The 18,912-nt window shown below is 40.7% G+C and overlaps 1 protein-coding gene across 1 annotated transcript; it reads right to left on the reverse strand.

Moving 5' to 3' along the window:
* Positions 1–1,690: 1,690 nt before the first annotated feature.
* On the reverse strand, positions 1,691–17,322 carry isca1 (iron-sulfur cluster assembly 1). Its single transcript, XM_061981832.1, has 4 exons — positions 17,155–17,322; positions 13,955–14,008; positions 10,198–10,303; positions 1,691–4,584 (listed from the first exon to the last, which is right to left on the reverse strand). Exons 1-4 carry the CDS (start codon positions 17,233–17,235, stop codon positions 4,436–4,438), a joined length of 390 nt encoding a protein of 129 aa, XP_061837816.1. The 5' UTR covers positions 17,236–17,322; the 3' UTR covers positions 1,691–4,435.
* Positions 17,323–18,912: the final 1,590 nt, after the last annotated feature.

Genomic DNA, 18,912 nt, shown 5'->3' on the forward strand with positions numbered 1-18,912 from the left:
ACAAGTATTCTACAATCCATGGCTCCAAGTGTGGAAGACAGCAGCATCACTCCAGATGTCAGGCTTTATGTTTCAAGGAAGATGATGTGCCTTCTTATGTTGCACTTTAACTTGTTTTTTATTCATGGTCATTGGTCCAAGTTTAAAGAAAGGAGGAATGCCTTTTTATGTTGCACTGTTTTTCATTAATTACAGGTAAAAGCCAGTAAATTAGAATATTTTGAAAAACTTGATTTATTTCAGTAATTGCATTCAAAAGGTGTAACTTGTACATTATATTTATTCATTGCACACAGACTGATGCATTCAAATGTTTATTTCATTTAATTTTGATGATTTGAAGTGGCAACAAATGAAAATCCAAAATTCCGTGTGTCACAAAATTAGAATATTACTTAAGGCTAATACAAAAAAGGGATTTTTAGAAATGTTGGCCAACTGAAAAGTATGAAAATGAAAAATATGAGCATGTACAATACTCAATACTTGGTTGGAGCTCCTTTTGCCTCAATTACTGCGTTAATGCGGCGTGGCATGGAGTCGATGAGTTTCTGGCACTGCTCAGGTGTTATGAGAGCCCAGGTTGCTCTGATAGTGGCCTTCAACTCTTCTGCGTTTTTGGGTCTGGCATTCTGCATCTTCCTTTTCACAATACCCCACAGATTTTCTATGGGGCTAAGGTCAGGGGAGTTGGCGGGCCAATTTAGAACAGAAATACCATGGTCCGTAAACCAGGCACGGGTAGATTTTGCGCTGTGTGCAGGCGCCAAGTCCTGTTGGAACTTGAAATCTCCATCTCCATAGAGCAGGTCAGCAGCAGGAAGCATGAAGTGCTCTAAAACTTGCTGGTAGACGGCTGCGTTGACCCTGGATCTCAGGAAACAGAGTGGACCGACACCAGCAGACGACATGGCACCCCAAACCATCATGGTTTGGGTTGGTTTGGTTTGCATTTCCTTTGGAAATCGAGGTCCCAGAGTCTGGAGGAAGACAGGAGAGGCACAGGATCCACGTTGCCTGAAGTCTAGTGTAAAGCTTCCACCATCAGTGATGGTTTGGGGTGCCATGTCATCTGCTGGTGTCGGTCCACTCTGTTTCCTGAGATCCAGGGTCAACGCAGCCGTCTACCAGCAAGTTTTAGAGCACTTCATGCTTCCTGCTGCTGACCTGCAAATTTTGCAAATATTTCAAATTAAAATTAAAATCAGCTTTTGTTCTTTCAATGCCCATTCATGTATCTAAAATGCAATAATGACCTTTGTCGTGGTCTGCTTATCATTTCTCATATTTATGTGTGCTGTGACTGACATCGGTATTAATCGCTATCATCTATAAAAAGGAAACTAAGGAAATGGGGTAAAATTAAAAAATGTGGGATCGTTTTGATTTTTAGGACTAAACAAGGTATATGTTGTTCTATTTGTCTTATTGACCAGAGTTGCACATTTCATATTCCTTCTTGCACAGCACAAAAACACAATTATATTTGCTTTCAATGTTACTAAATGTAGTACTTTAGAATAAAGCAAATGGTTCCCTTAATAAAGTGTCAGTTTATACAGCCAGTGAGTGTGCCACACACTCACTTTGTACTTCTCACTACTTCTCAGTTTGTACACTATCTCATCTTTACAGTTGATTTTTTAAACACAATTTGGACACAAAGCAAAAAAAAAAAAAAACAAACATCTGAAGTGAGGAGCCTGGGTTTAATATTTAATATGTACACATACATTACACAGCTCTATACATTAGTGACGCTTGACAATAAACAAACTGTGTACAATAATTAATGTGGCGCATACATTTTTTGTGCGTTGCTTTATTGTGCGCTGACTTGGTTCATTTACACAATATATGTACACATAAATATATATGCAGTATTTTTCAAGACTATTCACTTTGGAGACACTTGAGGCTTTTCCACACAATATTTCAAGTCTATTATCCTGTTCTCTTGCTGGAGTGACAAAACTGAGCATAGAACAGGGGTGTCCAATTTTGCACGTTTTAAATATACTATTAAAAAAAAAGAACATTAAAAAGTGGAATAAAAGATCAAACAGGTGAAATGTAGTAAGAAAAAAGTTGCAATGTTGACTCTAGTAACACAAAGGTGCCACGCCTGCTGTTTTTTTCTTTACAACGGTCAGTGCTCCAAAAATAATAATGAATCAAAATCAATGTTATTCAAGTTCAATACTTCTCATCAATAATTCCACTTTGAAATATTTTTTGGGGAAACATTGCATATTTTGTGTGTTTAAAATACAAGAAACAAAGTTGTCTGTCAAAAAGGGCATAAAACAAAAAAATAATAAAAACTTATAATCGACGGATTGATCTGAAGTTGACCTGAAAACATGAGCTTTGAAAGTAAAAATAAACAAATGAAAACATTTGGAGGACTTATTTATGGTTAGGATTTTTATGAACTGACATTCCTTAAAAATAATGCATTAAAATCCATGGTGTTGTGAATCTAATTACTTATCATTTAGGGGAAAATATTGATTGCTTTTAATTATAAAAAACAGGGCTTTGACAAAAAGGGCATAAAACTTTTTTTTTTATAAAGCAACTTTATATTGACAGATTTTAAATAGATTTCAAGCGTTGAATTAAAAAAAAAAGATAAATTACTTATTTTTTTAAATGAAAAATATGAAAATGGCCGCTGAATGCTTTGATTTTTCGATGTGCGGTCCTCAGTGGGAAAGGTTTGGACACCCCTGGTGTACAAACCCCAAAAACAGTGAAGTTGGCACGTTGTGTAAATAGTAAATAAAAACAAAATACAATGATTTGCCAATCCTTTTCAACTTATATTCAATTGAATAGACCGCAATAACAAGATATTTAACGTTCGAACTGGAAAACTGTTATTTTTTGCAAATATTAGCTCATTTAGAATTTGATGCCTGCAACATGTTTCAAAAAAGCTGGCACAAGCGGCAAAAAAGACTGAGAAAGTTGAGGAATGCTCATCAAACACTTATTTGGAACATCCCACAGGTGAACAGGCTAATTGGGAACAGGTGGGTGCCATGATTGGGTATAAAAGCAGCTTCCATGAAATGCTCAGTCATTCACAAACAAGGATGGGCGAGGGTCACCACGTTGTGAACAAATGCGTGAGCGAATTGTCCAAAGGTTTTATCTATTTCACCATCTAAGGTTTTTAAAATCATCAAAAGTTTCAGAGAATCTGGAGAAATCACTGCACGTAAGCAGCAAGGCCTGTGACCTTCGATCCCCCAGGCAGTACTGCATCAAAAAGCGACATCAGTGTGTAAAGGATATCACGACATGGGCTCGGGAATACATCAGAAAACCACTGTCAGTAATTACAGTTGGTCGCTACATCTGTAAGTCCAAGTTAAAACGCTACTATGCAAAGCAAAGGCCATTTATCAACAACACCCAGAAACGCTGCTGGCTTCGCTGGGCCTGAGTTTATCTAAGATGGACTGATGCAAAGTGGAAAAGTGTTCTGTAGTCTGACGAGTTCACATTTAAAATTGTTTTTGGAAACCGTGGACATTGTGTCCTCCTGACCAAATAGGAAAAGAGCTATCTGGACTGTTATAGGCGCACAGTTGAAAAGCCAGCATCTGTGATGGTATGGGGGTGTATTAGTGCCAGACATAGGTAACTTACACATCTGTGAAGGCACCATTAATGCTGAAAGGTACATACAGGTTTTGGAGCAACATATGTTGCCATCCAAGCAGCATTATCATGGACGCCCCTGCTTATTTCAGCAAGACAGGGCCAAGCCACATTCTGCACATGTTATAACAGTGTGGCTTCATAGTAAAAGAGTGTGGGTACTAGACTGGCCTGCCTGTAGTCCAGACCTGTCTCCCATTGAAAATGTGTGGCGCATTATGAAGCCTAAAATACGACAACTGAGACCCCGGACTGTTGAACAACTTAAGCTGTACATCAAGCAAGAATGGGAAAGAATTCCACCTGAAAAGCTTCAAAAATTGGTCTCCTCAGTTCCCAAACGTTTACTGAGTGTTGTTAAAAGGAAAGGCCATGTAACACAGTGGCCCCTGTGACAACTTTTTTGTTACTGCCATTAAATTCTAAGTTAATGATTATTTGCAGAAAAAAATAAAATAAGTTTCTCAGTTGGAACATTAAATATCTTGTCTTTGCAGTCTATTCAATTGAATATAAGTTGAAAAGGATTTGCAAATCATTGTATTCTGTTTTTATTTACCTTTTACACAACGTGCCAACTTCACTGCTTTTGGGTTTTGTGGAAGAAGGAGAATAAATACACTCTGCCAGGTCTTTGTGAGCATGAAATGGCAAAGTAACACAAAGGTGAAGAGTGAAAGTGTGAGCGGTCCAAAGACAGGCGGGGGTTCTTCTTCAGTTCCAACTTCTCCAGCCTGTGGAGTCTTTGTTGCTTTAGGACGGCTCAAATGTTGAAGCTCTCCCCGCAGCCGCACGTGCCCTTGATGTTGGGATTGTTGAAGACAAACTCGCTGGAGAGCTTGGACTCCACGTAGTCCATCTCTGTCCCCAGAAGAGTCAGCTGGGCTTTCTTCTCGATGAACACTCGCACACCTGACACAGCGGACACAGTTTTTCAATATAACTAAAACAATTCTTACTTACTAAACCGTCCCATGTGTGATGTCTGTAGGAGAGTTTTCATGCATATTTGTACGTGCTGTTGTAATGTATTGAAACTAGCGTTGTTAGCATTAGGTAATATGCTAACATGTTTACGAGTTTAGTATTATTAACTTAAAATTACATTCTGTTTGTGTGGCTTCAGTTTTGTAAATCCACCAAAACGTAACTGTGGACTTATTGAGTCTATTTAGCTGATTGGAGAGTTAGCTTCCGCAGCTAGTGGGTCCATGACGATGACTTCTGTTTGTTTGATCTTCCGTTTTACTGCCACCATTTGGAAACAATTAAGGTATGTAAATAAACATTAATAAAATCTTTCTGTGTAAATAACTCATTTCACAATGTTTATATCTGCGGCTCACATTCTACTAACATTTATATACCGGTGTGCACTATAGTCCAGAAAATATGGTATTAACTTAAGGGAGTAGCTCCACACTGTGTGTGGAAACACACAATTAGCCGCGAGCCAGCCGGGTAATAACAATAAATACAGTGTTGGCCGGAAGGGATCAACCTTTGTGATCGGCATTAATTGACAATAATCACATACTTTATCAGTAAAATTGTCAGATATTGATCGGTAGCAGAGCGATCAATAACTCGTCAAACTACTGAAATGTGTGCCTTGCCATCCGTTGTAAGCAGAGGCTTCACTTTACCCTCACTAAAGTCAGGAGTGAGACAGACCACTAAGTGTCACCACAAAACTAACTACCACTCCACTTCAATTTAAAAACGACATAAGTCAGTCACAAGTGTTTTTCATACTGAGTAATTTAACTTGATAAAACCTTTTTTTAACATTACACACTATAAAATAATAAAAGTATGTATTATGATTCGTGCTACAATCACATTTATTATCAATATCGGCCAATAATCAAGGCTCCAGCATTGGTATCATATGAGAAGTAAAACATTTGTGTTGTCACCCTCCTGCTAGAAACTGACCACAACATTGGAGTAGGGTTGTCCCGATACCAATATTTTAGTACCGATACCAAAATGTATTTCGATACTTTTCTAAACAGACGGGACCACAAAAATGTCATTATTGTTTTTTTTTAACAAAGCATCTTAGGGTACATTAAACATATGTTTCTTATTGCAATCGAAGAACAATTTTGTCCTTAAATAAAATAGTGAACATACTAGACAACATGTCTTTTAGTAGTAAATAAACAAAAAAAGGCTCCTAATTAGTCTGCTGACGTATGCAATAACATATTGTTGTTATAGTATGTCTGGATGCTATTTAAAGGCTAGAGTATACTCTAGCTTTTAAATAGACCCCCTTTTTAGACCAGTTGATCTGCCATTTCTTTTCTTTTCTCCTCTGCCCCCCTCTCCCTTGTGGAGGGGAGACACACAGGTCCGGTGGCCATGGATGAAGTGCTGGCTGTCCAGAGTCGGGACCCGGGGTGGACCGCTCGCCTGTGCATCGGTTGGGGACATCTCTGCGCTGCTGACCCGTCTCCGCTCGAGATGGTCTCCTGCTGGCCCCACTATGGACTGGACTCTCACTATTATGTTAGATCTACTATGGACTGGACTCTCACAATATTATGTCAGACCCACTCGACGACCATTGCATCCGGTCTCCCCTTGAAAGCTTGGAGAGAACCGCATATGTGGGTAACCCCAGGGGAGACCGAATGCAATGGATGTCGAGTGGGTCTGATATAATATTGTGAGAGTCCAGTCCATAGTGGATCCAACATAATAGTAAGAGTCCAGTCCATAGTGGGGTCAGCAGGAAACCATCCCGAGCGGAGACGGGTCAGCAGCGCAGAGATGTTCCCAACCGATACACAGGCGAGCGGTCCACCCCGGGTCCCGACTCTGGACAGCCAGCACTTCATCCATGGCCACCGGACCTGTGTGTTTCCCCCTCCACAAGGGATAGAGGGGAGCAGAGGAGAAAAGAAAACAAACGGCAGATCAACTGGTCTAAAAAAATAAATTAAATTAAATAAAAAATAAATAAAAAAAAGGGGGGGGCTATTTAAAGGCTAGAGTATACAAATGAGTTTTAAGATGGGACTTAAATGCTTCTACTGAGGTAGCATCTCTAACTGTTACCGGGAGGGCATTCCAGAGTACTGGAGCCCGAATAGAAAACGCTCTATAGCCCGCAGACTTTTTTTGGGCTCTGGGAATCACTAATAAGCCAGAGTTTTTTGAACACAGATTTCTTTCCGGGACATATGGCACAATACAATCGGCAAGATAGGCTGGAGCTAGACCGTGTAGTATTTTATACGTAAGTAGTAAAACCTTAAAGTCACATCTTAAGTGCACAGGAAGCCAGTGCAGGTGAGCCAGTATAGGGGTAATATGATCAAACTTTCTTGTTCTTGTCAAAAGTCTAGCAGCCGCATTTTGTACCAACTGCAATCTTTTAATGCTAGACATAGGGACGTTACAGTAATTGAGACGAGACGTAACGAACGCATGAATAATGATCTCAGCGTCGCTAGTGGATAAAATAGAACGAATTTTAGCGATATTACAGAGATGAAAGAAGGCTATTTTAGTAACACTCTTAATGTGTGACTCAAAGGAGAGAGTTGGGTCGAAGATAACACCCAGATTATTTACCGAGTCGCCTTGCGTAATTGTTTGGTTGTCAAATGTTAAGGTGGTATTATTAAATAAATGTTGGTGTCTAGCAGGACCGATAATCAGCATTTCCGTTTTCTTGGCGTTGAGTTGCAATAAGTTAGCGGACATCCATTGTTTAATTTCATTCAGACACGCCTCCAGCTGACTACAATCCGGCGTGTTGGTCAGCTTTAGGGGCATGTAGAGTTAGGTGTCATCAGCATAACAGTGAAAGCTAACACCGTATTTGCGTATGATGTCGCCTAGCGGCAGCATGTAAATACTAAAGAATGCAGGGCCAAGAACCGAACCCTGAAGAACTCCGCACGTTACCTTAACATAGTCCGAGGTCACATTATTATGGGAGATGCACTGCATCCTGTCCGTAAGATAAGAGTTAAACCTTGACATGGCTAAGTCTGACATACCAATACGTGTTTTGATACGCTCTAATAAAATATTATGATCGACGGTATCGAAAGCAGCTCTAAGATCAAGAAGCAGCAACATATATGACGCATCAGAATCCATCGTTAGCAGTAGATCATTAGTCATTTTTGCGAGGGCTGTCTCCGTAGAGTGATTTGCCCTGAAACCGGATTGAAAAGGTTCACAGAGATTGTTAGACACAAGTGTTCATTTAGCTGCTGTGCGAAATTTTTTTCAAGGATTTTCAAAATAAACGGAAGGTGGGACACCGGTCCGTAGTTTACCATGAGGTCAGGATCGAGGTTAGGTCTTTTGAGCAGAGGATGAATAACCGCTTTCTTGAATGCTAGGGGTACAGTGCCAGAGGAAAGTGATAAGTTTATAATATTTAGCACTGATGGACCTAATAATACAAAAAGCTCCTTGATAAGTTTCCCGGGAAGTGGATCAAGTAAACATGTTGTTTGTTTTATCCCACTTACACGCCGTAATAGCTCCTCTAATGTTATTTCATCAAAAAGACAGAGACTATTTTGGAGTGCAGTATCCGTCGTATATACAGTCGTATCTGTGTTAATAGAACCCAGTTGTAGCTGGGATGCGTTGTCTTTAATCTCCCTTCCAATGAGTTAAATTTTCTTATTAAAGAAATTCATAAAGTCATCTGCCGAGTGGGTGGAGCTATTGGGAAGAGTCCCTTGTTGGGTTAGCGATGCTACTGTACTAAACAAATATTTAGGGTCGTTTTTGTTGAGGCGGATGAGATTTGAGTAATATTTAGCTTTAGCTAAGGTAAGCATGCGTTTATAAGTTATTAAACTATCACTCCATGCTTGATGGAAAATCTCAAGCTTCGTTCTGCGCCATTTGCGTTCCAGCTTTCTACATGATAATTTATGAGCTCTAGTTTCTTCTGTAAACCATGGGGTGCACCTTCTAGGGGCCCTTTTTTGTTTTAGCGGTGCTATACTATCAATGGTTTCACGCAGGGCATTGTCAAAGTTGTTAGTGAGGTTATCAATAGAGCCGACATAATTTGGGAATGGTGCCATTACCGAAGGCAGTAGGTCAGCAAGAGTCATCGATGTGGCAGCATTAATGTTGCGGCTGCTATAGCTGTTATTATTAGCTTTTTGACAATGAGTCAGAACTTCGAATTTTATAAGGTAATGATCGGACATTACTTTAGTATATGGGAGTACCATAACTTTGGAGGTAGTGACACCCCTGACCAGCACTAGATCTATCGTATTACCATTGCGATGCGTAGGTTCATTTACTATTTGTGTAAGACCACAGCTATCAATTATAGTCTGGAGCGCCACGCACTGAGGGTCCGATGGGGTATTCATATGGATATTAAAGTCCCCCATTATGATTATATGGTCGGCGTGCGTCACTAGATCAGCAACGAACTCGGAGAAGTCATTGATAAAGTCCGAGTAGGGCCCTGGGGGCGGTAGATAACAGCCAGGTCGAGAGGCAGCGGTGTGACAGACCTCATAGTAAGCACCTCAAACGATTTATATTTATTATTTAGGTTAGGGGTAAGGTTAAAGTTTTCATTGTATATTAGTGCGACCCCCCCACCCCTTTTGAGGGGACGGGCAATATGTGCATTCGTATAGTTAGGAGGAGATGCCTCATTTAGCGCAAAAAAAATCGTCTGGACTTCCGGTTCCGGTTCACCGTGCGTGACTGCTCGCTGACTGCTCGCTGTTTCGAGAAAGCGAAATATCGTGTATCTGTGTGGTTTTAATTGTTCTGCAGCTTTCTTTACTACTTCCTAAACATATTTAGTAGTACTATTTAACTTGCAAATCACCCGATCTCTGTCTCACCACCCCTCCCGCAGCTAGCTAGCTGCTAAGCTAACGAAGCTAGCGCGGAGAAAGGCGGCGCCGGTCGGAAGGAAGCGGCTCCCGGCACACCGTGACCACGACTTCCCGGAAGACAGCAGGAACTTCACTCGGTGACAGAAAACACCGTGAATATGACTTCCTTCGCTTCGTGCACCTTACTCATGGATAGGTTGGCTCTGCTAGAGGGCCGTGTCCGCCAGTTAGAGCAGAGTAATCTCGCAACTTTAGATGTTGCGGACACATCTGCTAGCGTTAGCTGTAGCGAGCTAACTAGCCCAGCCTGTAGTAGTCCAAAGCGACCTACAAGCTACGGTGTACCGGTTGAGACGCATAATAGATTTAGCTCTTTAGCTAGTCCTACACCCCAGTCTACCGGGCACCACACCTTAGTCACAGGGGACTCCATCACCCGAAACATAAAGCTTAGCAAATCAGCCACAATTAAGTGTATTCCCGGGGCCAGCGCACCTGACATTGAAGCTAATCTTAGGGAGCTAACTAGGCTAGGCTGGGCTAGTTAGCTAAAGTGTTCTCATTAGAACCACCCAAGACATGCGCTGAAAGACGGTCCAAAACCCTTTGAGCAGCGCAAGAACAAGCAGTAACTTTACCTTTGACCCACATACACAAGAAGGCAGCTCACCATCTTGCAGCACTTCCTCATCAGATTTGTCTTTCTGCTTGGTGTAGTCTAGCGTGTATGTCAGCCCGTTGCAGCCACGCGTTCTCACGCCAACCTTTAGACCCATCTGACAAGAAACACATAATTTCCTCTAGTTATTTAAACTTATATTCTGCACTCCAATGTAACAAAAAAATAAATACAAATACAAAAAAAACATTGATGCACATTTCGGCCAATCAGAAGCCTGCATGTCTAACTGATTGCCTCAGTTCATCAACACAGTGAGATATTACATTTACACAGTAAATTACATTCATACATTCATTTTCTTTATTTTCTTTGTCTTCAAACGGACAAAAGCCTGTAAAAATGAAATCCACCCCCACCCCCGCGCCCACTACCTGGCCCCACCCTTTACAACTCCGCCCCTCCCCCTCCCCCTGGATGAAGAGCAATATGCCTCTCTCTTTCTCTCCTTTCTCTCTCTCTCCTTTCTCTCCCTCCTGCTCCTCTTGCTCCCATAAGCAGCTCCAGCCAAACAATGAACAGAACTGCTCTCCAACTTCAACTTCAATAACAACCAACAACTTTTCTGGTCAGTACCACTACACAGCGGACTCTGATGCTCTTTTTGGTTCCAGTGGACTACACATCATCCACCTTAATGTGAACAGCCTCTCTGGAACCAAACTCGACCAAATCAGAGAAATGTTCCTCAACACGAAGGTAAAAATCCTATGTTTCTCTGAAACCAAATTCGATCAAAGTATTTCCGACTCAGAGATAGAAATAGAAAACTCTTCAGTTATCAGAAAGGACAGGAATAAATACGGTGGGGGAGTTTGTATGTATATTCACCAAGATATTAAATACATAACTCGCACTGATCTTAACCACAATGACCTGGAATCTGTGTGGGCGGAAATCAAATTTAAAAACGCCAAGCCGGTACTAATAGGGACTGTTTACAGACCCCCTAATCAGAGTGATTTCTATGGGGCTCTGGAGGAGTGCTTGGCTGGGGCGGACAACGTAGAGAGAATTATGACTGTGGAACTGAACACAGATATTCAACGCAGAGATGCGCCTGTCTACAGATCCTACAGCAAGTTTTGTAATCTGCGCGGTCTTTCCCAGCTAATAGCGCTACCTACAAGGGTGTGTGATTCCACCAAATTAACCATAGATCTCATTCTCACTTCAGACCGGCCTAAAATAAAAAATAGTGGGGTCATGATCTGTGGTCTTAGCGACCACGCTCTAACCTTCTGCACCCGCAAAATAGCTAAACCCAAAGCCAATGGCCACATAACGGCCCAATGCAGATCCCTTAAAAAATACTCCAGTGATAATTTCAGTTTAAAATTAGATGAGTGGGACTGGTCCCCTGTGCTCGCGAGCAACCTGGTCGATGTTGCTTGGAATCGCTTCAAAACAGCGTTCCTAAAGATACTAAATGACATGGCTCCCGTGAAAACAGTCAGGATCAAAGCCCGCTCGGAACCATGGATGAATCCGGACCTATTAGCTGCCATAAAAGACAGAGACAGAAAATACTCCGAATACCAAAAGTGTAAAACAGAAGTAGATAAACAACCCAATAATATCCACCTCAAATCACTCCTTTCAACTCTCAAAAAGCAATGCAATAAATTAAGAAATAAGTCAACCAACCAGACTAAATCCTTAAAAAAAAATTACATTAACGACAAAATAGAGGAAAACACAAATAAGCCACGTGAGCTCTGGAAAATTCTCAACAACCAGCTTCCTGGTTGCAGCCAGAAACTTAAAACCAGACTCACCAACATCAGCATCAAGGAGGGTGACTCCCTCATTACAGACAAAATGGAGGTAGCAAGCAGACTTAACGCCTTTTTCACCAGCATAGCCACAACTCTTGTCAACAAGCTGTCCCACCACTCTGGTCGCTTTGGTGTAGAACACATTAAAGCCTTCTACAGAAAGCTAGGAGTATCCAACAATGATTTCAAATTAGAAATGGTCACAGCTGATGAGGTGTTTAAAAAATTGAGCGCGCTCCACCCAAACAAGGCCACCGGCCTTGATAATATTCCCTCCAGATTCCTCAGGGACTCTGCTTCCATCATTGCCCCAATCATCACACACATAATAAACCTATCAATTACACAAGGCCAAGTACCAAAAGATTTTAAGATAGCAAGAGTAACTCCCCTCTTTAAAAAAGGAAGCAAATTGGAACCTGGCAACTACCGACCTGTTTCTATTCTCAGTTCCATTTCGAAAGTAATGGAGAAAATAGTTTATGAACAGGTCGATAGATACCTTGCCACTAATAAACTCATGTACAAATTCCAATCCGGCTTCAGAACTAACAACTCCACTGACACATGCCTTCTCTATCTGACCGACCACATCAAACATGAGGTGGACGCGGGCAAATACTGCGGCATGGTCATGCTGGACCTTCAGAAGGCCTTTGACACCGTTAACCACGCTATACTGTTGGATAAGCTCAGAGCAATCGGATTTAACAAAACCTCATCGAGCTGGATGCAATCTTACTTGGAGGGGAGGGAGCAGGTGGTAGAGGTGAACGGAACCGTGTCCCCCCCCCCTCGGTGAGCTGTGGAGTCCCCCAAGGCAGTGTATTGGGGCCTTTACTGTTCCTAATATACATAAACGACTTGTCATCGGCATGCGACTGTGAATTGTTCTGGTTTGCGGATGACTCGGCCTTGCTGGTATCAGACAAGGACAAGTCACAGGTGGGGAAAATCCTCAGTGCTGAACTCTGTAGAACATGCACCTGGCTCGCTGACAACAAGCTATCCATACACTTGGGTAAAACGGAATCCATCCTATTTGGGTCCCACATCAACCTTAAGAAAGTCAATGACTTCACTATAAAAGTGGGTGACATTGTTATCACCAGGAAAGATGAGGTCACCTACATAGGTTCCATTCTAGAGGCTAATCTTTCCTGTGATAAAATGGCAACCAAGGTAATCAAAAAGGTCAACCAACGAACGAGATTTCTCTATAGAATCTCCTCTCTGGTCAACAAAAGCACCATGAGGATTCTGGCGGGAACTCTCGTTCAACCCTTTTTCGATTACGCATGCACCTCCTGGTACCCTAGCACCTCCAAAACCCTCAAATCTAAACTCCAAACATCCCAGAACAAGCTAGTCAGATTACTTCTAGACCTCCACCCCAGATCCCACCTCACTCCTACCCACTTCTCCAAAGTGGGCTGGCTCAGAGTGGAGGACAGAGTAAAACAACTTGCACTCCCAACAGGTATAAAAGAAAGTGCATCTCTACTATTGGCAGAGGTCTGCGTTCTCAAAGTCTTTTTGGTAAAACTTAAAAAAGTAATGAGTCAAAGTAACGCTGGGCAATAAAACAATATCAGTACGTATCGGGATAGACAAGTCATAGATATCATCGACATACATTTACAGAATCTTTCTGTGTAAATAACTCATTTCACAATGTATATATCTGTGGTTTATATATAGAAAATATTTTTTCTCAAGTTTTCAAGTTTCAAAAAGAAGTTTAGTAGGTGTGGCTAATATACCGGTGTGCGCTATAGTCCGGAAAATACGGTACATTTACTTAAGTAACTGTTTGGATAATTGTACTTGTCAGAGTAGTTTTAACCTCAGGCTGCAGTTAAGGTTGCACCCAATCTCACCATAAAAACACACAAATAGGGGTCAACAAAACCCTGCTTCTTCATGAAAATAGTCAACTACTGTTACTATTAACTGTTACTCATACTCACATATTCTGGTTTGTGCTGCAACAGCAACCTGATCTTGTTCACGGCTGATGGCGTCTGGAATAAAATCACAACAATAAGGTACTTCTTACAAACCTGCTATTATTAATGTACAACAATAGAGCAGAAATACAAAACCCAAAACCAGTTAAGTTGGCACATTGTGTAAATCGTAAATGAAACAGAATAAAATTATTTGCAAATCCTTTTCAACTTATATTCAATTTAATAGACTGCAAAGACAAGATAGTTAATGTTCGAACTGAGAAACGTAATTTTTTTTTTGCAAATAATCATTAACTTCGAATTTAATGGCAGCAACACATTGCAAAAAAGTTGTCACAGCGACATTTTTACCACTGTGTTACATGGCCTTTCCTTTTAACAACACTCAGTAAACGTTTGGGAACTGAGGAGACCCATTTTTGAAGCTTTTCAGGTGGAATTATTTCCCATTCTTGCTTGATGTACAGCTTACGTTGTTAAAAAGTCCGGGGTCTCCGTTGTGGTATTTTAGGCTTCATAATGCGCCACACATTTTCAATGGGAGACAGGTCTGGACTACAGGCAGGCAAGTCTAGTACCCACACTCTGTAACACGTGGCTTAGCATTGTCTTGTTGAAATAAGCAGGGGCGTCCATAATAACGTTGCTTGGATGGCAACATATGTTGCTCCAAAACCTGTATGTACCTTTCAGCATTAATGGTGCCTTCACAGATGTGCAAGTTACCCATGCCTCGGGCACGAATACACCCCCATACCATCACAGATGCTGGCTTTTGAACTTTGTGCCAATCCGGATGGTTCTTTTCCTCTTTGTTCCGGAGGACACGACATTCACAGTTTCCAAAAACATTTTGAAATGTGGACGCCGTCAGACCACAGAACTCTTTTCCACTTTGTATCGGTCCATCTTAGATGAGCTCGGGCCCAGCAAAGCCGGCGGCGTTTCTGGGTGTTGTTGATAAATGGCTTTCGCTTTGCATAGTAGAGTTTTAACTTGCACTTACAGATGTAGCGACAAACTGTAGTTACTAACAGTGATTTTCTGAAGTGTTCCTGAGCCCATGTGGTGATATCCTTTACACATTGATGTCCCTTTTTGATGCAGGACCGCCTGAGGGATCGAAGGTCTGTAATATCATCGCTTACGTGCAATGATTTCTCCAGATTCTCTGAACCTTTTGATGATGATAGTGGAATCCCTAAATTCCTTTCAATAGCTGGTTGAGAAATGTTATTCTTAAACTGTTGGACAATTTGCTCACGCATGTTCACAAAGTGGTGACCCTCGCCCCATCCTTGTTTGTGTTCCAAATAAGTGTTTGATGAGCATTCCTCAACTTTCTCAGTCTTTTTTGCCACTTGTACCAGCTTTTTTGAAATATGTTGCAGGCATCAAATTCCGAATGAGCTAATATTTGCAAAAAATAAAGTTTTCCAGTTGGAACATTAAATATCTTGTCTTTGCAGTCTATTTAAGTGAATATAAGTTGTATTGCGGGCAGCACGGTGAAAGAGGGGTTAGTGCATCTGCCTCCCAATACGAAGGTCCTGAGTAGTCTTGGGTTCAATCCCGGGCTCGGGATCTTTCTGTGTGGAGTTTGCATGTTCTCCCCGTGACTGCGTTGGTTCCCTCCGGGCACTCCGGCTTCCTCCCACCTCCAAAGACATGCACCTGGGGATAAGTTGATTGGCAACACTAAATTGGCCTTAGTGTGTGAATGTTGTCTGTCTATCTGTGTTGGCCCTGCGATGAGGTGGCGACTTGTCCAGGGTGTACGCCGCCTTCCGCCCGATTGTAGCTGAGATAGGCTCCAGCGCCCCCCGCGACCCCAAAAGGGAATAAGCGGTAGAAAATGGATGGATGGATGGAAGTTGTATTGCAATTCATTGTATTCTGTTTTTATTTACACAACGTGCCAACTTCACCGGTTGTAGATCCTTAGGAATAGAATGGTATAGAATGGGTTATACTTGTATAGCGCTTTTCTACCTTCAAGGTACTCTAGGCGCTTTGACACTATTTCCACCTTCACACACTGATGGCGGGAGCTGCCATGCAAGGCGCTAATCGCGACCCATCAGGAGCAAGGGTGAAGTGTCTTGCTCAAGGACACAACGAACGTGACTAGGTTAGTAGGAGCTGGGGATCGAACCAGGAACCCTCAGGTTGCTGGCACGGCTACTCTCCCTACCGCGCCACACGTCCCCAGAAATGACTTGAAACATTTGAATGCACGTACAACACTTAAGATATGGAAGTATATGGAATTAAATTATGGAGAAGAAAAATCCGCAAAAATGTATAAATATGAAGGCGGAAGCTAATATGGAGGTTGTTTTTCTGTAAATATATTTAACGTCGTAACATATTAAATTGATTATTAGCTCTTTTTTTTTTTTTTTACAAAACATATCAAATTGTTCAGTGCAGTACATCAGTATTGGACACCCTCGCATTGACCAATTACTAACTTATTAAACTATTTGGCATATGTTCCTCATGAGAGCGCAAAAATGCCATTTGAAAATGTTTGTGGTGCTTTATCTATTATCTTGCTTACTGCGTCAACATGTGCAAGACTCCACCCAGAGCTACGGTTGACAACGCTTTAAGAATGATACAGTCCGTTTTTAATTTTTTAACCTTGACTTTAAAGTCGTAACATGGTTGCATGAGAGTTACGTCAACAACGTAGTGGTCATGTTTAAACTATCACAAAATACCTTAGTGACTTGCACTATTACTGCTGTGTAACACGTACTGAATTCTCAGTTAGCTAAAATATACAACACAAGTTGTAGGTTAAGTCCAGTTAAATCGTGTAATGACGCGAAAAAGTGAGAGTTTGACAGGATTTGAGTTCACTTAGCTATTGAGCGACTCATCCTCTGCTGACGATGACGTAACGAATAACAGATTCTTACTTTAGCCGAGCAAGTCATAAGTAACGCAGCCTAGTGTCAGCCAAACGTAAATATATGTTATTGAAATAAGTGTCACCCAAACGTAAATACATGTTATTTAAATAAGAGTTACGTAAATGTGAGAAGATAACATCGCAGTTCTTTACGTCACAGGTGCTAGCTTAACTTTCACACAAAGCTACGAAACGGCGACACGGCTTCGCGTTTCGCATAAATGAAAGCAGGCCCGGCAGCGAACGAATTAGTAATAATTAAATAATAATGACTTACCAAAGTGAGAGCTGCTCTTGTGGGAATCATTTTCCTTTTACTGACCGCTCGGACGGTCGCTCGAACCATGGAGGCAGACATGTTGGGTTCAGGCTAACATCACAACAATGTGCCGCGCATGCGTGTTAAAATTGTCAGCTTGTCCTCTGTATGGGTTTAACTGACTGCGCATGCGTGTTAAAATTGCTGGCAGGTCCTGTGTTCCGTGGGTTTAGCCGTTAAACCGCTACGTATATAACTCTTGAAAACCACGAATGTTTCTTTTTTACAATGAAACAATCCAAAGCGAAGGTTAAAATTCGTCATATTACTGTTGCGAGAATAGCCTCGTCATAAAAAGTTGCTAGTATTCCAACCAATGATGAAGCTGGACGAAGTCACGTGACAATGGGGCAGCGTGTTACCTATATTTCTGACATATAGACCCCCCGAGACAAGCGGTAGCTATGGATGGATGGATGGATATATACTATTGTCATGATCAAAGTTGACATAACTGAACTTATATTTAACTTCAAACGAGTTAATTCCCTTGCCGATAACTAGATATTGACTACCACTATTAGCTCAAGGAAAGGTATCGAGATGTCCCCATTTACTGTAGAAAAGATTACATTTGGCAGAGTTATGAAAGACAGCAATCAAATTCTCCCATTGGATTAATGGTTTTAAATCATTAATAGTCTCGGAAATTAGTAAAAAAAAATAAAAATAATAAAAAACACCTGAAATTGTCTTTATTGGAAGAATTCAAGTTTTATAACACCACGTCATTTTATTCGGCCCTCGAAAGCCTGTAAATCATATGCATCAATAAAGCACTGCAACTCTTCTTACTAAATGTATTTCTTTCTATTTTGGGAGAAAAAATACATATGTACTCCATGTAAACGCAAATTATGTTAACTTAAATATTGTCTAATTATGCAAAAATATATGATCAACCATTCAAACCATTCCAAATAAATACTAATAATGATTTCAAAGCAAGTTATCTATCAAATTGTGCAATGTAAAAGTAGCAATAGATTTCATGGTAACATTTACTGTGGTTTTTACAGCATTTTTCTCTAAATTAAAAAAACATTTTTTTTTTTTTTTACTGTAATAAACTGTGGTGTCGTTTTGGCATTAACAGTAATACACCGAGAAATCTACAGTTGTTGATTTGCGGTAAAAAAAAACAACAAAAAAACCTGGCAGCTAAGGTGCCAAAATTGTACTTTTTTTTTTAAATTTACAGTAAAAAAATAAATGTAGGTTTTACAGTAACATTCTGGCAACTGAGCTGCATTTTTTTTAACCATAAGAACAGCAGTCCTGTTTTTCATTTACAGTAATATACACTAAATTTTGAGTTGAAATTATTGCAATTTACCTTTTTTTTTTTTTTTCCATTTTAGCTAAAAAAAAAAATCTAATAAAATGCATTAAATAATTGTGTAATAACAGTATTCACTGTTAGAAACGGCCCTCTGGGGCCAAACATAACTGTGCTGTGGCCCTCAGTGAAAACGACCTGTGTTGTGGCCCTCAGTGAAAACGACTGACACCTCTGTTTTAAAGGAAGCCCATTTTTTAAATCTATTCTTTTATTTGTATCGTCTTTAACACATTTTGTTTGTGTAAGGATGTTAATTGCTCAACCTGGTGGATAGTTGAACATATTGAAATGTGTTTGTAATTTGTGAATACATATTGTTTGTATGTTCAATTGCTCATAAAAAATAATAATGCTTAGGAGTAGATAAAGTTGCC

Source organism: Nerophis lumbriciformis, linkage group LG24 (genome assembly GCF_033978685.3).
Source record: "Nerophis lumbriciformis linkage group LG24, RoL_Nlum_v2.1, whole genome shotgun sequence".
Classification (NCBI taxonomy): domain Eukaryota; kingdom Metazoa; phylum Chordata; class Actinopteri; order Syngnathiformes; family Syngnathidae; genus Nerophis; species Nerophis lumbriciformis.